The sequence below is a fragment of the Ursus maritimus genome, unplaced genomic scaffold, assembly GCF_017311325.1.
Source record: "Ursus maritimus isolate PB19 unplaced genomic scaffold, ASM1731132v1 scaffold_15, whole genome shotgun sequence".
Taxonomy (NCBI): Eukaryota; Metazoa; Chordata; class Mammalia; order Carnivora; family Ursidae; genus Ursus; species Ursus maritimus.
In genome coordinates this window covers 63,449,871-63,475,155 of record NW_024423897.1, presented here as the reverse complement: position 1 = coordinate 63,475,155, position 25,285 = coordinate 63,449,871, and the positions used below count along the sequence as shown (strand labels likewise).

The following is a 25,285-nucleotide window of genomic DNA, read 5'->3' as shown; positions in this document are numbered from 1 at the left end:
CCTGCTGTGAGTGCTCTCGAGCCAGACTGTGCAGACATGCTGACTACACAGCCCCCAGCAAGCCACTGCCCTGTGGAGCCCACCGGTGCCCACACAGCAGCTATGGATGCACCCTGTCCCCATGCACGAGCCCACTTGTTAGGGCCTTGCCAGGTCCAGGCTCCTGTGCACTGAGCTGGGCCACCACAGGGAGTCACGGCTCTTGTCAGTGGATTCCCAATGTGCACCAGCACCTCCTTCCCTCTGTTCTGCGTTTGTCTTTTGTGCTCCAAGGGCTCCCTCCATTCTGGATTCCCAAGAGTCAGTAAGCCACCTGCTGGGCCCATTCTGAGTGTGGTTTTGGGCTCTAGGCTCCAGCCTCATCCTTAGACCCAAGATCCACAACTGTCTTGTCTAGTGCGCCTTTCTCTGCCACTCTCTTGGGCCCATGTTGGGAACTTCAGGGACCTGCTGACATCATGTATAGCCATACATGCTGGGCCTTCCTTTGCCTGGGGCCACTGTGCTTTGTGGACCCGCTCAGCTGTGACTTCCTGAGACAGGGAGACCGTGAAAAGCACGATTTGGCACTCCAAACGCATTTGTCACAGGTTTCTCATTAGAATAACTTTTTGTTGTTCTTATCATGTACACAGAGTTTGCGTTTTCCCCTAAAATACCTTAAATTGTGCTTACCAAACTGCCAGTTCCATCTACCTTCCTGCACTCCAGCACAGCCTCATCAGACGTCCCTATAGAGCCTTCCTAGCCAGAACTGCTGCAAACTTGAAGACTGCACTCCAGCCTCCTTCTGGGAAAGACAAAGGTGCTTCAGCCTAGACCCAGCACCAATCCCCCAACAACCTCAGCCCAGTGTTGGCCATCAGCACCCATCCCATTCAGACTAAAGATTGTTTAAATCACAAAGTCCTTCAGGAAAAGTACAGGAATCACTTGTAACTTAAAAGTATATCCGAGGTTTTCCATTAGCACCATATTGGAGCCCTCTCACCTTCATGGTTAAAGTCAGATGAGCATCTGGGTTACAGCTACCTTCAAGCCACCATGAGGCTGAGAAGCACTGACCGTCTGAGGGGGACTTTTCTAGGATACCTGTGCTCCTGTTTTGAGGAGCCCGGTTAGGCTGATTCCTGACTGTCATCACACCTGTGGCTGGGCACCTGCTCGCAGCATGCTTTGGAGAGATGTTAGGGTAGCATTTCTCAACCACTGGTGCAAATACACAATGTGACACTCCCAACTAGCATGTTTGTGACTGCTTCTCCTTTCTTTGTGTTGCAATGTATCTGAAAGTATAAAGAACACATGTCTTTGGTGACACATGTGCGGTCAGCTGTCAGATCTACAACTCAGAAAAACTCGTTTCAGTCCTCCCTTAAGAGTATTAGTTGTTTGTCTGTTGGACACATGCGTGAGAAAGGTGAGGGGAGGCCAGGTGTGCTGCCGGAAGAGGCCGGCAAAGCAGCTGGACTCAGACAAAAGGGAACTTAACTGTGGTTTTGCGGGTGGCTAGTTTGGCTGAATTTCACAGTGATGTGAACAAACAAACAAAAAAAAGACAACACAAAACTTAGAGGGAAGAGGTAAGTTTTTATCTTTATACATGAAGAGCCACACGTCTAGTTGAGCAGACACATTTCAGGAGCACTTTTCTTTCCTGCCAAAGGGTTTTCCAAATAAATTAAGAGGCAAAAATGGCTATTATCACATTCCCCTAAAGAACTGCAAGTAGGGCTCAGGCCTGTCTGCATGGCCTTGTGGCTCACTCATGCTCTGCTGTGGACTGGGGCTCAACGCCGAACTCCCTGCAGAAAGGTCAGGTTTGGTGTAATTAGGACGGCTGGAGGTTTTCAGGTTGGCATAATTTTTCTGGTCTTGCCACGGTGTAGAGTGAACAAACGCTTTCTTCCACCTGAAGTCACATTTCAGCATGAGGAAACCAATTTGCACTGACTGAGGTCAACGTCACTCTTACATACTTTTAATCAAGTGCTTTCAGAGAGCTAAATTCAGCCAAAATGTCTCAAAAGCCAAAAGTTTGTTGTCAGTTTCTATTAAATAAAAAGCTTTCTAGTTCTGTGCTCTCACCCTGTGGAATAACTGCTGAATTAGATTCCTGTTCTACAAATGAAGAAACCAGAGGTGCAGAAATCTGGGGGGCTTTGTGATGCACCACAGGCAATGTAGATCCCGGCTGACATTGAGAGGTGCTGTCCCCCTGACCCTGCTCTCGCTATGGGCCCCAGGACGCAGCTCACCGCCTCTTCACCAGCACCTGCACATGGGCCCCTGCACCCCTTCCTGGAGCCTTGCCTCCCTCCTGCCCATCCTTCCTTCTGCTTCTCTGGGAGGGTTGCTTCCCCTCTATGCTGAGGGGAGGACTGTGTCTGCTTGAGCAATTACTGTGGGATCAGCAGGCGAGCAGCAGAGCTGGGGTCACTCCTTGGTTCCTGCTGGCGTGATGGGCTCCTGACCAAGGGCAAGCCTTGGTCTGGGACCTTGTGTTTGCAGCTGCTTCTGCCTTGGCAATGACCGAGTGAACTCGTGACCTACGGCAAGCGCCGTGTTGAGCTTCCTGTGTACCCCCATAACCACCTAACAGATGCCAGAGTGAGAGGTGCATTCCAAGAAGTGCACAGCTCCCAAGTTAGAGAGTTCCCTGGTTGTATATTAGGCTATTAAATGCAAAAAAGGTTAATGAGAACTTAAAATGACTGCTTTTCGACATATTCCAAGCTCTTGACCATGAGTAGAAATTAATAACCCCCCTAAAGACAGAGGCTCTGGGTTCCACCCTCCGTGGCAGGCTAAGACCTTTGACTGCAGGCCTCAAAGCGCACATGGAATAAAGATGTTCCTGAAAAAGCCACTGACAATTAGTTGGAACTTGAGTGATGAATCAGAAAATGGTGGTATCCACAAAGCCTCCACTCCTCTGGCACCCTCGCCCAGAAATGTGGCTGTGCTGGAGCCAGGGTCCATGCAACTCAGGGAAGGAGGGTGGGGGCTGCCCCTTCGTCCACCCACTCATGCCCCTTGGCTGCCTTGCAGGACTTCCTTCCTTGAGGGTAGGAAAGGAAGGAAAGTCAGCAGAATTTCTTGAAGGGCCAGACAGTAATCCTAGAGGCTTTGAAGGACTGTATGGTCTCAGTCCGATACTCAGCTCTGCCTTTGTGGCACAAAAGCAGCCACAGGCAATACATAGAACAAGGGTGGCTGTGTTCCACTGAAACTTTATGGGCACTGAAATGTGAATTTCGTATAATTTCCACATGTCTGAACTAGTGTTCTTCTTTTGTATTTTTTCCAACCATGGGGTCGTGGTTTGCTGACCCCTAAGTATTGCAGAGACCAGCAGGGACAGAGGAGCTGGGGTGACACCAGGGTGCCCCCACACCTCCAGGTGAAATCCTGGGTGCTCCTACTGGTGCTTAGAGGCCGAAGAGGCAGCTTTTCCAAAGAACACCCAGTGGAAGATTCTGAGTGTGTCTGGTGGAGAGAGATTCTCCAGAAGATAAAACCCCATCAGTTCAAGGCAGATTCCGACATCAGGCCTCCATAGTTTGGACAGAACGGCTAGTGATGTAAGTGCATAATGAACGTGGACCTTCAGGACCGGGTGGTTATGCTGGTCGTAGGAGTCACACGTGCAAACGTGGCGTACACTGTGAAGTGCCATCTCCTTTACCACCACTGTGGTTGTTGTGGCTTCACAGCGTGGAGGTTTGGTGGCCACAGAGCAGGCAGCCCTGCTGGCTGCCTGGGAGCCAAGGTGCACAGCACTCCTGTGCCCTGGCTCAGCGGCAAGTCCGTACAAGTGGGTCCAAGGAGAAACGGTCCAGCCCCATTCAGCCGCAGCAGCCGGGGGCCATGACACCTCCGTGATCCGGCAGCTAACTCGGTTTCCTCACCTCAGGAAGGCCCTCTGATACTCCTTTTGTCTCTGAAGCCCTGGGGAGGATTGATTTACTTGTGATTGTTTAATATCAAGCCCTAGATGGAAAGCGGGTGCCTCACAACAAGATTAAAAGGGGAGAATGAGATCCTCCTGGAGCAGAAAAGAGATCATGTTGAAAAAAAGACTCTACCTTCTGAGCTGGGGACATTCCAGCCGGAGGGCAGAAGGCATGATTCGACAGGGCAGGTGAGGCTGCCTGTGGCTCAGCCTCAGGAGGAGAGCCCCTGGCAGGCCCTATTGGACACACACCTGCCACGGGCCAGATCCTCTCCTGAGGTCCCTGCCCTTAATCCTCACTGTCACCTGAGAACTCCTCCCATGTAACGGTCGAGGAAGTGGTGGCCCAGAGCAGAGCGTAAGCAGGAAGCACAGGTCTGGCCCACCTCTGACGCGGGCAGGGACCCGGAGGCATGCCCATCTGCCCCTGCCGGTGGCTCTGTGTTCAGGGGTGGGAGGGAGGGTCTGGGATCTTCCTTCAGAACAGCCTTTCACCGACGGCACCTGCCAGTTCCATGTCCGCCAGTTCTGACACACACTAAGTTAGTCTGGGAAGCTGGGACGAGCTGGAAGAACATAAAGTCAGTTTTAAAAAGATGTTGGTGAAGCGTAAGCCACCTGGGAAGTTCTCGCTCCAGGTGGATCGGGCGTCTGAGGGGGAGGAAGAGAAAGAAGGTGGCATTGCAGCTTCAATCCACTCATAACTTGAGTGAAGCTGTCCTGGCAGCCATCCCAGCGGCGTTCTGAGCACAGAACTACAGAGGAGAGCCGTCCCAACATGCCTGCCAGCAGAGACTGTCACTATGCGGGGTAGTGAGTGCTGTGAAGGGATTTCCATCGTCAATAATGCTCAGCGCCCACAATCCACTGTGATGCGAACACCAGCTTTAGAATTGCTGAGGTCAGACGACCATGTGTTTCATGTTTTGTTGGTAACTTGTGTGTAACTTCAAAGAAAACATTTTCAGGGTGTGTTTGGAACAGCCTGGAACACTCCTGGAGATACAGCTGAGATTAAGATATACCAAATGCACCCGGGAGCCACGGAGCCACGGAGATGGAGCCCCAAGGTTCTGCTCCATCCCCACCCTGGGGGGCTTGGTGTCCCTGGGAGGCACCTGAGAACCAGCTCCTGCTCAGGGTGCACAACCTGCCTGCAGGCAGCTCAGGCCCTCCGGGCATTACAGGACACCCGTCCGGGAGGGCCCCTGGATAGAGGCGGTAACCCACGCCAAGGTGTGTGCTGTGGCTGCCGTGGGCGGGGGGGACAAAGACCCTGAGTTGGGGTGTCCCCTGGATCCATTTACCAGGCCCTGGGGGGTGTCAGTCAGGATGTGCACATTATGCTGCATCACCAACGACCCCCCACATCTCAGTGGTCAGCACAGTGATGACCCGCTCGTGCCCCATGCCCGTCGTGGTCATCATGTCAGTTTTACTCTGGGGTCCGGGCTCGTGGAACAGCTTCTCTGGGTTGTTACCCAACTCGCGGCAGAGGGAAAGGTAGTGTGTTGGGGCACATGCTGCCTCAGAAAGCCTCTGTCAGAACCCGTATCGGCCACTGCCACCATATTTCTTTGTCACGTGGCCATGCCTCATGCCAATGGACAGGGACGTGCCATCCTCCCCAGGGAGGCCAGGATTCCAAGAACGACAGCCCATCATAGAAGGGTTGCTCTGTTTTATGTCAACTCAGTACCTTCTGGGATGCAGGCAGGTGTTTCCTCTGCCCAGCATCATGGAGAACAAGTGTTCCTCAGGAGGGTCTTTTCCCCATAAATGAAGCATGATTTTAGAGCCCAAATGTATTTGTGCTGAACATTTCCCTGCCTCTCTTCTAAAGATCCTGTAGACATTTCGTGATGTAACTCAACTCCGTGAATGTACTGGGGAGACCACATGGTGCACAGGCCAGAGGCAGACCCCAGTTTTGGAGACACACAACCAGAGGGCAACTACGTGCTACGTGTGCAGTTCTAAGCTTGAGAAAGAAGGCTCGCCTGGGTTAGGAAGGCCAAGGCGTGTCCGTGGAAGGTGTGAGGTGAGCTGCAATGGCCCAGGGATCAGAGCCTGGGGAGCTCTGGTCCAGGAGAGAAGCCCCAGCCCTCAGGTGGCAGACATAGCCTGGGCTCAGGAAGGACCCAGAAGTGGTGGCCAGGGTCACCAGTGGGGCCAGGCAGAGGGTTAGCTGGAGATGCTGGCCCATATGGAGGTATACACAGACCAGGTGTAGACAGGCTGGATGAGGGGGCTAGGCTTTCTGGACAGGATTTCTTTGATTCAAAGGTGGTTCCTGGGTCTGTGCACACAGGAAACCAGAGATAGCCATCGGCACCCTTCGGGAAGGAGGCCCTTATAAACAGGGCCTGAGTGGCTGTAACCAGGTCGGTTGCTGAGAGCAAGCCTCCTGGGGAGTGTGGGTTTCACACCCGGCCCCCACAAGGCTGAGAAAGTAGCTATTGATGGAAAGTGGAGCAGGGATAGGCCTGACATGGGTGCCCCTCCTGTCCCAGGCCCCCTGTGTGGAGAGGCCGTAGGGACAGCTCCGGTGTCTCACAGTGGGTACCTGCTGCCACTTGTACATCCTGACTTCCGTTTATAAAATCTGGCAGAGGCCACAGTGGTAAGTATAAAGGCCACCCTGACATTCTGGGTGGAAGTACCTGGGTGGGGGGGGCACCCCTGTGTCCCCCACTCTGTGGGGTCCCGTCCCAGGCTGCAGCATCTGGGGTATCACTGGGAGCTGGGCATGGGGCTGCAGGATGAGGTGAGCTCCCAGACCAGATGAGGGGTCTTGGAGACCACAGCCCCCACTGCATCCAGCCACTCCAGCCTTGCCACCCAGATGATGTCCACAGCCCTTGTTCTCTTTGGACCGGCGTCAGTGCCCTGTCGATTTTCAGAATGAGACGGTGTGACTGGGTCCCTGAGAAGCCCCCAGCCTGGCTAACGGTGGGCAGAGAGGACGGCGCTGCCTAAGCACAGCTGCTCAGTCTTCTCCTACCCCAACCAAGACATCATCCCAAGTACTCTGCAGTCTTGTCCTCCTACACATGCCCCAACGTCCCCAGGGTGCAGGGGTCCAAGTGCAGCAGGATCACCCACGAGACTGGGCAGTGGGCTCCTGTGATTATTGGGGTAGTTGCAGGGAAGCTGTCTCTGCTGTGGCCGTGCTGAAGCCTTTGACGTTCCAGCACTTTCTATCCCCGTTGGGACACGAGGGGGTCAGCCACCAGCCCACGACTATGCAAGGAGGGTGGGGTGAGGGTCTCGGAGCCCAGGTTGTCCACTGCCTGCTCGGGCATCCAGCTATCTAGCAGTCTCTCGTCTTGGGGAGTCCTTCCCTAGGAGGCAGGGGTGGTACCTGCAGTAAGCCCCTGGACCTTCCGGGTGGGTAAAAGGGTCCTGATATCCAGGCCCACCCACCCTGCCAGCAGTTGCTCCAACAGCTCTGTAGCTCTGCCTTCCGTCGTCTTTAGGGATGTCGTACTTGAGTTAAAATGTGAGCATTGATGGTCAGTCTTTGCCAGGCCAGCCTCGGCCCAGTCCCTCCAGCCTGCTGGGCCCTGGACGGGGCACCCCTGCTGTTTCCTTGTCCTATTCATCAGCTGGTCTCCTTTAGCTCAGCACTTTCATTGAAACGAGAAGAAATTACCTTTGCTTTGACATTTAGCATGTTACCCGTTTCCTGGGAGGAAGAAGCAGGCTGTTTCCAGCTGATATGTGTTTCAGAACCAAGCATTCAGGTGTCCTTCTGGTATCCCTGAGACCGGCCCCCCATAGGATGGGCACAGAAGGGCCTGTGGACCCCTAGCCTCTATCTTCTCATCTCCAGCATGTGTGAGGCCTGGAGGGTTGCAGGGAGGGCCCCTGCGCTGAGGCTGGGTCATCTCCTGTGGGCTAGGTGCCAGGAGGAACGTGCTTACTCATGGAGGGTACAGGCATTGTGAGAGACAAGGTTCTAGCCTTTAAAATTCACCCTTCTTTCAATAAAGTTTAACCTAAAGTTAATTGGGAAAATAAATCCTTCACTGGAGAGTAGATCCCTAAAATGTTTCTCCAGACGTAAAAATTTTCTGTTGTTAAAATTCAAAGGCAGTCTTACAATTGGCCAAATAACGACACACTGATTCACAGTTCAGCAAAATGGTAATTAAGTGCTTTGTACGAGTACTATTTCACCAATCCACTAACATACATGTGCAGAGAATTGCATTCTAAGCCACGGTAAGATTCAGGAACAAGTAGACAGGTGAAGGTCCCAGTTTTGAAGTCAGCCCAAATCCATGTGTGTGTGCCTTTGGCTGACACGGGCATGCTGAATTACATAAGAGAATAAATCAGTCCTTAACCATCAGCAAGTAATGACATCTGCCTCTGTGTGCTCTCTTCCCTCCTATTTCTACACATCTGATGGTATGCCAGATTTGGTGAAGGGTGAGTCACACCTTACAGAGAGCAGGCCCAGGCTGAATGGGCCAGAGGTGCCCGCACAGATATTCTCCCTGACGCTGCGGCTACTCCCTTCTCTTCCTGGGCAACCAAAGGCCAAGGAACTATTTTAAGGATTTGCCTCTAATATTTCTCTTGGCTCACCACCAATCTACCCCCTAGCACACAGCTTCAGATGCCTTCACACACTGGCATTCAACACACATTTTCCCTCACATACACACTTCACACAGACACTTTCCCTCACACACACGTTCTCTGGCACACACACACTGTCCTTCTCACAGACACTTTCCCTCACACATAGTTTCTCTCACACACACACTTTCCCTCACACACATACTTTCCCTGACACACACTTTCCTTCACACACACTTTTCTCTCATATGCACTTTCCCTCACACACACTTTCCCTTACACTTTCCCTCACACTTTCTGTCTCACACACACTTTCCCTCACATGTATACTTTCCCTCACACACACACTTTCCCTCACACACACTTTCCTTCACACACACGTTTCTCTCATATACACTTTCCCTCACACATAGTTTCTCTCACACACACACTTTCCCTCACACACACTTTCCTTCACACACACTTTTCTCTCATATGCACTTTCCCTCACACACACTTTCCCTTACACTTTCCCTCACACTTTCTGTCTCACACACACTTTCCCTCACATGTATACTTTCCCTCTCACACACACCCAGCTCTGCACACACCTTTTCCTTCACATACACAAGCTGTAACACATACACGTTCAACTTAGGAAACATCAGGAAAGAAAATGTTAGTGTTCTCTTTTTAAGGCTTTCTTATGGAAATCTTTCTAAAATATACTATGTTCTTACCTGTTTTCTTAAGCCGAATTGAATATATTCAGGTAACTTGATTTTGTTGTAATGTGATAATTCTGCCTCTCTGCTCTCAGGGTCGTATATATCTGCCTCCTCCTAATATAATTTGTGTCTTTTGAAAGAACTAAATTGTTAGAGTTGTGTGCAAGTGGGAATGGTTGGCCTGTACCGTGCGTATGCCACAGTGCTGAGCCTGGGATGGCCCTTCAGGCTATGCCCACCCCTGGTCCTGCAGTCTGCTTATTCGTCAGACCCTCTTTTCCCAAAAGCAAGAATGGGCACCATCTGCAGAATGATTGGGGAGCTCGTGAGGCAGTGGCCCTGAGTGCAGCATCATGCTCTGCTGTTCCTGGTCATGAAGTGCCCAGAGAAGGGGTGACAGCCAGGAAGGGGCTGTGCAGACAGTTACTTAGGGCACATTACCATAGAAGAGGCTAAAGAGGGGCGCCTGGGTGGCACAGCGGTTAAAGCGTCTGCCTTCGGCTCAGGGCGTGATCCTGGCGTTACGGGATCGAGCCCCACATCAGGCTCCTCCGCTATGAGCCTGTTTCTTCCTCTCCCACTCCCCCTGCTTGTGTTCCCTCTCTCGCTGGCTGTCTCTATCTCTGTCAAATAAATAAATAAAATCTTTATGAAAAAAAAAAAAAGAAGAGGCTAAAGAATATGTTCCCTCTGGCTTGCCCAAGGCTCCCTCAACTTGACCTGGGAAGTGGCCTCTGGGCATGCAGACAGCTTCCCCTGGGCAGCTCTTGCCTGGACCAGGATCTGGGTGGGGATGGTGCCAAGGGAGTAGGAGCTGGTGGAGGGATGCCCTTCAGGCGAAGAGTTGGAGCCTCACTCAGTCACAATAGGAATCAAAGGGCAGAGAAGGGGCCAGGGAAGCTGTGAGATTCCAGAGATCTCAGCAGGTATTACCTGTCTCTTCCTCACATTGGGCAGTTTTCAGAAGATGAATGCATGAGATGGAGGCCAGGAGACCGTCTGGGAGGCTGCTGACCACAGCTGGACATGAGAATCAGGACCCAGCTGTGGGTCTGGAGGAGGAGTCCGTCTGGACTTGGGTATCTGTACAGCAGGAGGATAGCTGGACGTGAGGATCAGGACCCAGCTGTGGGTCTGGAGGAGGAGTCCGTCTGGACTTGGGTATCTGTACAGCAGGAGGATAGCTGGACGTGAGGATCAGGACCCAGCTGTGGGTCTGGAGGAAGAGTCCGTCTGGACTTGGGTATCTGTACAGCAGGAGGACATCTCTCCCGGGGAGGACCCACAGTCTGCCTTTCACTTCTTCTGAAGTAGGTCATTAAAGACATGCCCTTCCACTTTTGCCAGTTCCTTGTATCAAAATTAAGTCTTTGCTTCAGATCTCTTGGAGGAACACCCTATTTCATCCTATTTGGAGCATGATTCTTCCCCTGGCTCCACACCACTGTTCTTCTCATGGACTGGATGTTCACTGGTGGCTCAGTTGTGATTTGAGTTTTTAGACATCAGACCACATTGGCATTTTCTAGACAAATCAGTATTTAGATAATTCTTAGTGAGTGGCCCTGTCTGGCGGGGAGACGCAGGCATATGGAAGGAGGGGAGCAGACAAACATGGGAAGTCTTTGTGGGTATGAGAGGTCCGGAGGGTATCTAACCCATGCCTCACCACACTGACGCAGCGGTGGGAGCTTCCGCTGGTGAACTCACCGCAGCACGCACCTCTCCGGTCGCTGCGCGGCCAGGCCCCTCCGTCAGGACAGATGGCCTGAGTCCTTATCCACTTCAGTCCCAGGGGATTCACTGTTTTATTTTCAATTTCTTTAGGAAATTATCTGTATCATGAACTGTTCAAAGGAATCTCAGATGTCCCTTTAAGAATCGATTTCACAATTTTAACCTCTTTGACTTTTAACTGTTATTGTAGCCTTCCTTGCATTTTTTTTCCGCAAACAAATGAACCCAGTGGTATTTCCTCAGGAAATGTTACATCTAAAAATAACATTAAGCATCTTTTAAACTAAAAGCATTCTGTCTTTACGTAAAATTTTGTTGCATGAAAACATGAAGAGTAAATCAGGTATCAAGGATACTGTTTTCAGAATGACCAAATGGGTACAATTCTGTGGTTTTGATAAAGGATGCCCTAATGGTTTTTGTTTAAATATTTAAAAAATTATCGATACAATTAAAATGTATTTGCTGTGGGTGAAGTTTTCTGAGTATTAAGTTACGTGCGGACCAGCTCTGTCCTTGACACAGGGGCCTCCCCCATTCCCTACAGACCCAGGAGTGCCAGGGAGGGGGGACCAGGGAAGGGGAAGGCCCCCTGAGAAATTCCACATGCTCCACAGATAATCCCCAAATAAAGCATTTCAGGTGCACATTTCAGAATTGGATGGGGTGGAACTTGGTTGTGCCTCATGTGACAGCAGCAACAACCTCACTTACAAAGTGTTATTTAGGGTTCCCCTTATAGGCATAGGGGTCAGATCTACCTAATGCAGCCATGGGCACTTCCTCAGTATGCTTCTGTTGTGTGACGTGTGAAGGACCAGGAGATGGCGCCAAGAGGAATCCCCCACTATGCTGAGGATTTGCCGGTACCTTCCTATTCCACAAAGACAACTCAAGTACCCAGATGTAAGACAGAGCCCGAAAAGTGGACTCTTACATAGCCAGCCTGCAGAAAGTGTCCTCTGCACCTGTCTTAACTGATGTCTTAAATTACCTGATCCTCTCTTGCATTTCAGGATCTGGAATCCCTTGACACGTATATCCAGAACACACTGTCTGCCCTCTACCCACCTTTTGAGGCCACGGCAGCCACGGTGCTCTGGCAGCTGTTCAGCGTGGCAGAGAGACTCCATGGTGGGGATGGGCTGCGCTGCCTCACTGACTTCCTCATTCCAGCCAAGAGGGCCCTACAGCACCTGCAGCAGGAAGCCTGTGTGAGTATGTGCCCCGCAGGGGCCAAAACCTGTGTGGGACCCTCCTCTCGGGACAGAGCCTGTGTGATGAAGTTCCCTGCAGAAGGAAGCCTGTGAGACCCTCCCAGGCAGGTAACCCCTTCCTGCCCTTGACTGTAGGGAAGACAGGCAGTGTTACTTGGTACCTGGAAGATATTTAAGCTGAGCACATGGAATTCTAGGTCCAGGGAAATACACAGTGATGGAGGCAAAGGAGAACATGAAATTAAACCAGTAATTAAAGCAGAAATAATTCAAGTGAGGGTTTGTTGTTTTCTTTCTGAAAGGAAGCTGTGTGATTAACCTCAGCCGTTTTTCTTAGAATTTAATCACAGAAGTGGAGAGATCTTTCTGCTCCACTCCAGTTTTGGGGTCCATCAGGGGACTGGCTCAGCTCTTGTCCTCTGGCTTCTGGCTCCTTTTTTCCCTAGTCCCAAATGATGAGTGAAATAAGGCTCTGTGTTCCAGAAACAGGCTTCTCAGGCCTCCCAGGAGTCCAGCCCACTCTGTCCACAGGTATCCATTCTGGTTCTCCCAGTGAACTTTCACCAGAGTCTTTAAAACCAGCATAATAAATTTCTTAGGTGTTCAGTTTGTTTCTGGCAATTTTTTTTTTCCTGAGTGGGATTGCATTGTATGGAATATACCACAATGTGTTCATTTTTCATGGATTGATAGACATTTGGGTTGCTTCTAGTTTTAGAATGTTATGTATAAAATTGCTATAAGCATTTGCATGCAAGAGTCTGTATGGGCTCGTTTTCTTGGGTAAAAAGCTAGAATAGCTAGAAGTGTGATCGCTGGGCCACTTCCAAACTCTTTTCCAAGTGGCTGCACCATCATGCACTCCCATCAGCCCCTTGGAGACCCCTGGTTGCCTGGCTTCCTCACCAACACCTGCTATTAGCTGCCTTCTTCATTCTAGCCATTCTGTTCCATGTGCAGTGCTGTCACATGTAATGTCACCTGTAATGTTGGGTATTAGTGTGCAGCTCCGTAATAACCACAGGTGTGAAGTGTCTTTTCCTGGACTTATTTGCCTTTCAGATACCCTCCTTGTGATGTATCAGTTCTAATCTTTTATCCATTCTTAAAAATTGGATTATCATTTTCCTTTTTTTTTTTCATTAAAATAACTCGATTTTTTAAAAAATATCTGATCAGATAATTCCAAATATATAAGCCTACAAAAGCAAATTTTTGTCTGTAAAGGCCAGCCAGGACTGGAGTAAGGCAGGTAAGGCACATGGTGTAAAATTTAAGGAGGGCACTCACTGACAGATTTCTGCGATGCCTTCTTATTGAGTTCTAAGAGTTCATTATATATTTTGGATAAAAGTTCTTTATCATATATATGGTTTGCAAATATTTTCTCCCAATCTGTGGCTTACCTTTTCATTTCCTTAATATTGTTTTAGGAAGAGTCAAAGTGCTTAATTTTGATGAAGTTCTCTATTTTTTTATTTTGTTTTCCGTGTCCTAAGGACTTTACTTTTAGACCTAAGATCCATTTCGAATTAATTTTTGTATATGGTGTGAGGTAAGCATCAGATTTGTTTGTCTTTGCGTATGTCTATCCACCTGCCCCAGCACCATTTGTTGAAAAGGCCATCTTTTCTCCATTGAGACTCACCCAGGCAACTTTGTTGAAAAGGAATTGTCAGTACAAGTGTGAATCTGTTCCTCGACTCTGCTCTGTTCCGTTGATCTATGGGTCTCTCTTTCCTCCAGTACCATGGTTTTGATTACTGAGCCTTTATGGTGAGTCCTGAAATCAGCTGGTGTGAGGCCTCCAGTTTTGTTCTTCTTTTTCAAAATTGTGTAGTTATTCCAATTTCTTTGCATATCTATATAAAATTGAGGATCAGTTAACTTATACAAAGCATCCTAGGAGTTTTGATTAAGATTGCTTTAAAGCCATAGATCAATTTGGAGGAAAAAGGTCTTGGGATATCTTTTTTGTAGGTTATTTTCAAGGCAGTCTTAAAACTAATGACAGCCAAGTTGTAGGTATGTTGCAGTGAGCTGCTGGAAAGATTCGTGGCTTGATCTTACAAAGTAAAATCTTGAGCCATGTGCCAGGGTGTGCAGTGCCAGCAGCTGCGTCAGCATGCTGGGCATCCCACACGAGGAGTGGTCAGGTACCAGTGGCACCGCTCGTGAGACCTTCTGGCGTTGGAGTAAATCAACTGAGAAGACAATTTGTAGAACTTAATCCTAACCGTTTCCAAAGTGCTGTGCCACATACTACTTGTTCCAGAAAGAGTTATGAAATGCAGTGGACATGAGTATCACTATGTGTCAAAGGAAACATTTGAAATCCTCGCGTATAGTCACAGGATGCTCAAATTGTTGAGTACGGAGGTCACCTGCGTGGTACCAATGTGGATGCTGTTCAAACAGTCCTTAATGAAGGAAAGATCTATGTCGTGGACTTAGAGCCTCAGGGTATTCAAGTGGCTCGAACCCACAAACTGAAGCCCTATTCATATTTATAAAGCCATCTAATATGAGCCGTAGGAAGCAATCTTGGAAAAATGCCAAGATCGTTACAGGCTACTTTGTGGACCTCAAGGACCCTCAAGGATGAGGGTCTATAAGAGATGGAGAATTTAGCTCAAAAAGTGGAGACAGAGTTTGGCTAGTTTTTTGATCATGTGATTGTGAATGACACTTGCAAGACGCATGTGCCCCATTGTCTACAGTTGAGAAGACTCAGGAGGGGCCTCAGTGGGTACCAGCAGCATGGGTTCCTCTCTGATACTGAGCCTTTGGAAGGCCCCCTGCTTAGTGCTGGAGTTTTGACGACGTTCATCTCTTGCAGAGCTCTGGAATCACAGCTGCAATCTAAAACAGTAGTATCTGCCGCATTATAATACGCGCAACTTTAAAAGGGGTGCAGTTTATTAATTAATCTTATTCGAAAAAATATTTGCTTTGTATGTATGTAGAGTTCTCCTTGGCTTTCAGGGGAAAAAAATAATTTCTTTTACCTCATATGCAGCAATGGTAAGAGTAGAAACAATGTTAAGCCTTTCATAGATTTTGTATGGTCTTTGTCCGATTCAGATAAAAGAGCTTCCCTAAATAAAATAAGTAGTATTTAATTTCAAAACAAAGGTAAGATCTTTATTAATCGGTGCCTTTTATTACTCCATTGATACTGTAGTAGGGCTTTAAAAAAAACTACCACTGGACTACTTTGATTTATTAAATTCTTTGAATGTCTTTTTTTTTTTTAAGATTTTATTTATTTATTTGACACAGAAAGGGAGAGAGAGCACAAGCAGGGGGAGCTACAGTGGGAGAGGGAGAAGCAGACTCCCCGCTGAGCAGGGAGCCCAATGCAGGGCTCGATCCCAGGACCCTGGGGTCATGACCTGAGCCGAAGGCAGATGCTTAATTGACTGAGCCCCCCAGGCGCCGTCTTTGAAGGTCTTCTAGCTAGAAGGACCACGGTAGAGAAATGAGCACGGATGTCCTAGATTTGATTCTTTGTATGAAGCAGTCTACACAGAGGGTATTTTCCTTTGTGATTATGTGCCTTTTGCACATTTAAAGGGTGTGGATAGGAAACAGAGGTAAACTGCAGCACAGGGAACACCTTTCAAAGGTGTGTTTCGAAAAGCTATTTTGGCCTAATGTGTTGCCTTCTTTCTTCTGTTAAGTTTCTTTTTCCTTTCATTTTAATCATGTCATCCCCTTCCCACTTATAAAATTGCTTATTTTCTGAGAAAGCCATATGAATAATACTACTCTTTAATATCAATCCATATTTACAAGTACATAATAAGAACAAAATAAAATGTAGGGATATCCTTACTAATTGCATATTAATATTGCTTTTTACTTTTTAATAAAGAAAATAAAATTTGATCATCTGTATGACATAGGAGAAAATGGACTTATCTCAACAGCTATGAATATAAACATATTTTAGTTAATATAAATCAAGGCAGTTTTTATTTCTTTACCTGCTATTGTCATCTCTTATTGTCAAAGTATGTGGTTCGAAGAGCATGACTAATCATATTAATTTTAAGATAAGTTGTCATGTTAACCTAAGATTCCAACAACCACCATTCTTCCCTCCCTTTGTAGATACAAGAAATGCTTAGAGTCACTCATCAGCTTATTTGTGACTTTCTTTCATCACAGTTTGGCTCCAAAAATGTCTGGGGAAGCTAAAAGTAATCAGAAAGATATAGAACTAGGATGTTTGCATGAAGGGGGGAAGCAGGGGCAGGGCATTACAATAAAGAAAATGAAATCAAATGGAAGTCAGAAGAGGAGGGAACAAACAAAACAAACGCATGGGGAGTTAAAGGCACGACATATGTAGTAACAGGATGAAAGCAAAGTTGTTAAATGGTAACCCAGCAAAATTCTAACCAAAGATAACTGGTGTAACTGTATTCGTAGCAAACTATAGTAAAAGGCAAAATGCATCCTCAAGGCTGAAGTGGGTCATCGAATAATAATGCTGGTGACAACCAGGAGTGCATAACCATCTGTAAACACCTAACGACATAGCCTGAAAGGTTTGGAGCACACGCTGAGGGAATTACAAGGGGTAAACATGTCATCATGGGAGATCTCACCTCTCTCCAAAGCAAACAGATAAGCAGACCACATATTACTTAGGGTATATGTCTGAAGACCTGATTTCTCTCGTCCACCCGTGGGCATGCGCAGTAATCTTAGAATGCACCTCCTTCCCAAGCACACGGAATGGTTTTCAAAATTTGATAAAATTCTGGTCAACTTTTGCAATTAGAGGATATACATTTACTTCAAGAGTGTATGCAACTAGAGAATATTAGAGAACATACATTCTTGTTTGGTGTACTTGTGTATCCACTGAAATTGACCAGAGCTGACCGTTAGTCATAAGGTAGCAATAAATACAAAAATTGATATCCAAAGACCGCAGTGCACTAAAACTACAAGTCAATAATAACAAGAACACCCTTACATTTGGGAAATTGTACATGTACTCCGAAATCGAGGAGGGGTCAGAGAATAACAAAGGGGATTGGCTCATGACAGGCGAGCCCTATTTCTGGGTAGGTGTAGAAGTGCATGAGACTTTTACTCCTGCTAAAATCACCAGAAAGCCCTACAGAAATGAAAACAATTCTACCTTCCTTTAAAGCCATCCAGCAGCTGTGGATACACAAAGATCTAAGAGAACTGAATTATGGAGAGACGGCGACCTCCTAAGTGAGCAAGAACACCTGGGGCCAGTTACTGGGATCACAGGGAGGGCAGATGGAAGAGCCACCTGACAGGGAAGGACCACCAGTGCTCAGATGAGAAGAAATCGAACAGAAGAAACCTCAGGGCTGGTCTCTTAATCCATTTTGAGTTTATTTTGGTGTATGGTAAAAGACAGTGGTCCAGTTTTCTATTTTGTTCCATTGATCCATGTGTCTGTTTTTGTGCCAGTACCGTACTGTTCTGATTATTACAGCTGTGTAATAGAACTTGAAGTCTGGAATTCTATTACCTGCAGTTTTGTTTTTCTTTTTCGAGGTTGCTTTGGCGATTCAGGGTCTTTTGTGGTTCCATACAAACTGTAGGGCTGTTTGTTCCAACTCTGTGAAAAATGCTGCTGACATTTTTGGTAGGGATGCCATTGAATGTGTAGATTGCTTTGGGTAGTATGGACATTTGACAATATCTGTTCTTCCAAACCATGAACATGGAATGTCTTTCCGTTTCTTTGTGTCCTCTTCCGTTTCTTTCATCAGTGTTTTATAGTTTTCAGGGTGTAGGTCTTTCACCTCCTTCGTTAAGTTCATCCCTAGATATTTTATTATTTTTGGTGCAATTGTAAATGGAATTGTTCTACATTTCTGCTGCTTCATTGTTAGTGCGTATAAATGCAACAGATTTCTGAACATTGATTTCATATCCTGCAACCTTACTGGGTTCATTTATCAGTTCTAATTTTTTGGTGGAGTCTTTAGGGTTTTCTATATATAGTGTCATATCATCTGCATATAATGGAAGTTTTACTCATACCTCATGGATTTGGGTGCCATTTATTACTTTTTGTGATCTGACTGCTGTGCCTAGGACTTCCAGTACTCTGTTGAATAACAGTGGTGAGACTGGACATCCCTGTCTTGTTCCTGACCTTAGGGGGAGAGCTCCCAATTTGTCACCATTGATGATAGCTGTGGGTTTTTCATATATGGCCTTTATTATGTTGAGGTACGTTCCCTCTAAACCTACTTTGTTGAGGGTTTTTATCATGAACGGATGCTGTACTTTGTCAGATGCTTTCTCTGCATCTACTGAAGTGATCACATGGTTCTTATCCTTTGTCTTACTGATGCGATGTATCATGTTGATTGATTTGCAAATATCGAACCACCCTTGCAGCCCAGGAGTAGATCCCACTAGATCATGGTGAAAGATTTTTTTTTAATGTGTTGTTGGATTCGGTTTGCTAGTATTTTGTTGAGGATTTTTGCATCCATGTTCATCACAGATGTTGGCCCGTAATTCTCTTTTTTTGTTGTTGTGCCTGTATCTGGTTTTAGAATCATGGTAATGTTGGCCTCATAGAATGAACTTGGGAATTTTCCTTCCTATTCTATTTTTGAGACTAATTTGAGGAGAATAGGTAATAACTCTTCTTTAAATGTTTGATAGAATTTGCCTGTGAAACTGTCTGGCCCAAACCCTAAATGTGAGACCTGAAACCATAAAAATCCTAGAAGCGGGCAAACATTAGTCTCTCTAACATAGGCTATAGCAACATTTTTCCAGATATGTCTCCTAAGGCAAAGGAAATAAAAGCAAAAATAAACTATTGGGATTTCATCAAAATAAGAAGCATCTGCACAGCAAAGGAAACAATCAATAAAACTAAAAGCCTACTGAATGGGAGAAGGTATTTAGAAATTATATATCCAATAAGAGCTTAATATCCAGAATATATATAGAAGTTATACAATGCAATACCCCCCAAAAACAAATAATCTGATTAAAATGGGCAGAATTCATAAACAGACATTTTTCCAGAGACGTCCAGATGGCCAACAGACACATGAGAAGATGCTCAACATCACTCATCATCAGGGAAATACACATCACAACTACAATGAGATCCCACCTCACACCTGTCAGAATGGCTAAAATCAACAACACAAGTACACGTGCTGGCAAGGATGCAGAGAAAGGGGAGCCCTCTTACACTGTTGGTGGGAGTGCAGACTGCTGCCACCACTGCGGAAAACAACATGGAGGTTCCTCAAAAAGTTAAAAATGGGGGCGCCTGGTTAGCTCAGTCATTAAGTGTCTGCCTTCGGCTCAGGGCGTGATCCCGGAGTCCTGGGATCGAGTCCCGCATCAGGCTCCTCCGCTAGGAGCCTGCTTCTTCCTCTCCCACTCCCCCTGCTTGTGTTCCCTCTCTCGCTGGCTGTCTCCCTCTCTGTCGAATAAATAAATAAAATCTTAAAAAAAAAAAAAGTTAAAAATGGAACTACTTTATGATCCAGTAATTGCACTGCTCGGTGTTTATCTCAAGCATATGAAAACATTAATTCAGAGACATACACGTACCCTATGTTTATTGCAGCATTATTTACAATTGCCAAACTATGGAAGCAGCCCAAGTGTCCACTGATAGAAGAATGGCGAAGAAGATGTAGGATAGACGCGCACACACCGGACTGTTCCCCAAACAAAACAGGATGAAATCTTGCCACTTGCAACAACATCAATGGAGCTAGCGAGTACAGTGCTCAGCGGAATAAGTCAAAGACAAACACCATGTGATCTCACTCATGTGGAATTTAAGAAACAGAACAAATGAGCAAAGGAAAAAAAAGAGAGAGACCAACCAAGAAACAGATTCCTAACTATGGACAATATTCTTAACTGATGGCTACCAGAAGGGAGATGGGTGGGAGGATGGGTGAAATTGGTGATGGGGATTAAGGAGGGCACTTGTCATGACCACTGGGCGTTGTATGTACTAAATTGTACACCTGAAACTAATATTACACCGTATGTTAACTAACTGGAATTAAAATAAAAATTTAAAAAATATGACAACAGAAGCACAAAATGTGGAAGGGAGTTAATTGAATTATACTACTATAGGCCCTTCCATTGTTTTTAAGTATCAAAGTGTAACTTGACTAGTAGACCATGATGAGTTAGAGATGCATGTTGTAATCTTGACATCAACTACTGAAAGCAATCCAAACAGGTATAACTAAAGAGTCAGTAGAGGAGATAAATGGAATCCAAAACGTAGAAGATGGAATAAAAGGAAAAACAAAGGAACAGACAGGCAAATAGAGATTACATGCAAAGATGACAGATGTAATCCAACCATATTTGTCATTGTAGTAAATGTAGTTAAATGAACTAAAAATTCCAACTAAAAGGCGGATATTGTCAGACTCAGACTGGGAAAAAGGCAAGATTCCCTAACTGCTTGTTATAAGGAATGCCCTTTAAATATAAAGACACACAGAGGGTGAAAGGAAACGAATGCAAGAAGACAGTCCATTACATACAAGAAAGGTGGTTATCTTATTGTCAGACAAGTCAGATCTCCGACTGTAAGTGTCACTACAGGCACCTGGGGACAGGACAGTTCATAGTGATAAAGGCTCCATTCGTCAACAGGGTACGTAATAACAGCGTGTCCTGGTACATTGAACCAAACAAATGACAACACTAAATGGAGATTTTCAAGCTCTGCTGTCAGCAATTGAGACCAATTAGTAAGAAAAAAGAACCACTAAGGATGTAAAAGATCTGAACGACACCTAACTGACCTATTTGACATCTATAGAACATTACATCCAGCAAATGCAGAATATACATTCTTTCCAAGCACGCGTGAAACACTTTTCAAGATGGACAACATGCCGTAGGTCGTTAAAAAATAAAATTAAAAAATTTTAAAGAACAGAAATAGAGTATTTTTTTCTAACCACAGCATTATAATCAGAATTAAATAAGAATAGCAACTGGGAACTCCTAAAATATTTCGAAATTCGGTAACACATTTCTGAAGAACCATGGGTTCAAGAAACCACAAGGAAAATGACTGGAACTGAGCCATAATGAAAACACAACATGTTTTGTAAAAAACATGTAAAAAATTTTACATACAGCTAAAGCAATGCTTAACGTATAATATATAGTTTTGGGGAGGAAAGTCTAGTATTAATTATCTAAATTTCCACCTTAAGCTAGGAAAAGAATAGCTAATTAAATCCAGAAAACAAAGTTGAATGCTCAGCAAAGACTAACTAACATCAGTTAGGAAAAAGTGCTGTTGCATTAGGTATGAGCAAGACAACTGAGAGGCTGGGGTATTGGGGGAAATCCAGAAGAATCCTACATCCGTATTCCTCCCCTACTGACTTTACATTCTCGTTCCCTGCAGAGGTACTGGGAGACACAGTGGTGTGGCTGTGGCCAACCCAAGGGAGACCGTAGACCTCCCCAAGTCAGCAAAGATGGGCCTCTGAGCCCATTCGAGTCCCGTGAAGAGACTGACCCACACAGAAACCCAATCAGGGAGCTTAGTGTAGAGAACCACCATCTAGTATCATGGGATCAACCATAAAGGGGCCACAACAGCTCAGCTGGGGCCAAGGGAAAGCACCAACAACCCTCCAGAGGGTCCCTTCCACACCAGCGTGATGGTGAAGGAATGAGCATTTTTATATTTAAAAAACAAAAATAAAATGTTTTGAGTGTGTACGACCATTCTTTCATAGTGATGGCCTGCTTTAACAGACCAGCCCTGATCACCCAGAATCTAAGGAAGGACCTTAGAACAGTGTAGTCAGCATGGGAAACAGAGGGGACGGCGGGGGTGGGTCTCAGTAATGCGGTGCACAGCCACCCAGCACTCTGCAGGCCCCTCGGGAAAATGCCAGCAGAGACTTTTGTCTGTGAGTTAGGGTTGAACACAGAGAGAGGAGAGGGGACGGACTTCTCAGGCTCAAGCAATGAGAGCTGTCGCAAGTCTCTTCAATAAATGGTGCTGGGAAAATTGGACAGCTACATGCAAAAGAATGAAACTTGACCACTATCTCACACCATACACAAAAATAAACTCCAAATGGATGAAAGACCTCGATGTGAGACAGGAATCCATCAAAATTCTAGAGGAGAACATAGGCAGCAACCTCTACGACATCAGCCAAAGCAACCTTTTTCATGACACATCCCCAAAGGCAAGAGAAACAAAAGATAAAATGAATTTATGGGACTTCATCAAGATTAAAAGTTTCTGCACATCCAAGGAAACAGTCAGAAAAACTAAGAGGCAGCCCACGGAATGGGAGAATATATTTGCAAATGACACTACAGATAAAGGACTGGTATCCAAGATCTACAAAGAACTTCTCAAACTCAATACACGAGAAACAAATAAACAAATCAAAAAATGGGCAGAAGATATGAACAGACACTTTTCCAATGAAGACATACAAATGGCTAACAGACACATGAAAAAATGTTCAAAATCATTAGCCATCAAGGAAATTCAAATCAAAACCACACTGAGATACCACCTTACGCCAGTTAGAATGGCAAAAATAGACAAGGCAAGAAACAACAATTGTTGGAGAGGATGTGGAGAAAGGGGATCCCTCCTACATTGTTGGTGGGAATGCAAGTTGGTACAGCCACTCTGGAAAACAGTGTGGAGGTCCCTTAAAAAGTTAAAAATTGAGCTACCCTATGATCCAGCCATTGCACTACTGGGTGTTTACCCCAAAGATACAGACGTAGTGAAGAGAAGGGCCATATGCACCCCAATGTTCATAGCAGCAATGTCCACAATAGCTAAATCGTGGAAGGAGCCGAGATGCCCTTCAACAGATGACTGGATTAAGAAGTTGTGGTCCATATATACAATGGAATATTACTCAGCTATCAGAAAGAACGAGTTCTCAACATTTGCTACAACATGGACGGCACTGGAGGAGATAATGCTTAGTGAAATAAGTCAAGCAGAGAAAGACAACTATCATATGATTTCTCTCATCTATGGAACATAAGAACTAGAATGATCAGTAGGGGAAGAAAGGGATAAAGAAAGGGGGGGTAATCAGAAGGGGGAATGAAACATGAGAGACTATGGACTATGAGAAACAAACTGAGGGCTACAGAGGGGAGGGGGGTGGGGGAATGGGATAGACCGGTGATGGGTAGTAAGGAGGGCACATATTGCATGGTGCACTGGGTGTTATACACAACTAATGAATCATCGAGCCTTACATCGAAAACCGGGGATGTACTGTATGGTGACTAACATAATATAATAAAAAATCATTATTAATAAAAAAAAAATGAGAGCTGTCGCAAAAAGGAAATTGATAGATGGGTGGCAGAAACATCTAGGAAATCTGTGCTTCAGAAGCATCAGAAGCAAAATTAAAACCCAAATAAAAGCTGTTTCTTATGTCATGTTTGCAGAGAACTCGTAGAAATAAGTGAAATACTAAGTCCGATATAAAAGTTGGCAGAGCCTTGAAGAGATAATGTACAGAAGAGACGCTGCTGTCCATGGAAGACCCGGGAAGGCTGGGCTTTCGAGGTCAGAGAGGCACAAAGTAAAGACACAAGCTTTTGTTTACTAATGAGCAGAAGAGTGTGAAGATTAACATTCAGAGCAGGGAGAATTCAGTAAGGTAAACAGGCTGATACTCTTCCCGTATTTGTGGAAATTGGAAATTTCCTCTCCGGAAAGCAGTGGTTTAATATGAATGGAGACTCTTTATGTTGTCAGCACAGTTTGAGTCAGACATCTTAACCTGCAGCACATGACCTAAAATACAGGACCAGGGACACCCAACTGGCTCAGTCGGTAGAGCATGGGGCTCCTGAACTCAGGTCATGAGTTCAAGCCCCATGTTGGGTGTGGAGCCTACTTATAAAATTAATTAATTAATTAATTAACTAAAATAAAATACAGGACCAGATTTATTCCAATAGTATGTATTACAATAATACTTACAATAGTAAAAAATGGAAGTAAATATTAGGAGAATGGTTAAATTAATAATGTATAAGTATGATGGATTGTTATACACAAATTGAAAATATTTTAAAAGAAATTTTTTAAAAATACAGGAGGAAATTATTATGACATAATATTAGGCCAAAAAGTGGTGTAAATTTGTCTCATACCAGCTTTTCAACATGCACTTTATGTTTATGTAATTTTTAAATTATTTATGTATTTATTTTATTATGTGATGTTAGTCACCATACACTACATCCTTAGTTTTTGATGTAGTGTTCCATGATTCATTATTTGCATATAACACCCAGTGCTCCATGCAATATGTGCGCTCCTTAATACCCATCACCGACCTATCCCAGTCCCCCAACCCCTCCCCTCCAAAACCCTCAGTTTGTTTCCCAGAGTCCATAGTCTCTTGTGGTTCGTCTCCCCCTCTGTTTCCCCCCCCCTTTATTTTTCCCTTCCTTTTCCTAATGATCTCCCTGCTATTCTTTATGTTCCACAAATAAGTGAAACCATATGATAATTGTCTTTCTCTGCTTGACTTACTTTACTTAGCATAATCCCCTCCAGTTCCGTCCATGTAGCTGCAAATGTTGGGTAATCATCCTTTCTGATGGCTGAGTAATATTCCATTGTATATATGGACCACATCTTCTTAATCCAGTCATCTGTTGAAGGGCATCTCGGCTCCTTCCACAGTTTGATTATTGTGCACAATGCTGCTATGAACATTGGGGTGCATGTGCCCCTTCTTTTCACTACATCTGTATCTTTGGGGTAAATACCCAGTAGTGCAATTGCTGGATCATAAGGTAGCTCTATTTTCAACTTTTTGAGGAACCTCCACACTGTTTTCCAGAGTGGCTGTACCAACTTGCATTCCCACCAACAGTGTAGGAGGGATCCCCTTTCTCCACATCCTCTCCAACATTTGTTGTTTCCTGCCTTGTCAATTTTTGCCATTCTAACTGGTGTAAGGTGGTATCTCAATGTGGTTTTGATTTGAATTTCCCTGATGACTAATGATGTTGAACATTTTTTCATG

The 25,285-nt window shown here is 45.6% G+C and overlaps 1 protein-coding gene across 1 annotated transcript in view; it reads left to right on the top strand.

The window, feature by feature from the left end:
• PLEKHG4B (pleckstrin homology and RhoGEF domain containing G4B) overlaps positions 1-25,285 on the top strand; it is an 83,453-nt gene that overhangs the window by 9,241 nt on the left and 48,927 nt on the right. Inside the window, exon 3 of the mRNA XM_040630192.1 lies at positions 12,006-12,203. Coding sequence (XP_040486126.1) covers positions 12,006-12,203 — 198 coding nt within the window. The remainder of the gene's footprint in view (positions 1-12,005; positions 12,204-25,285) is intronic.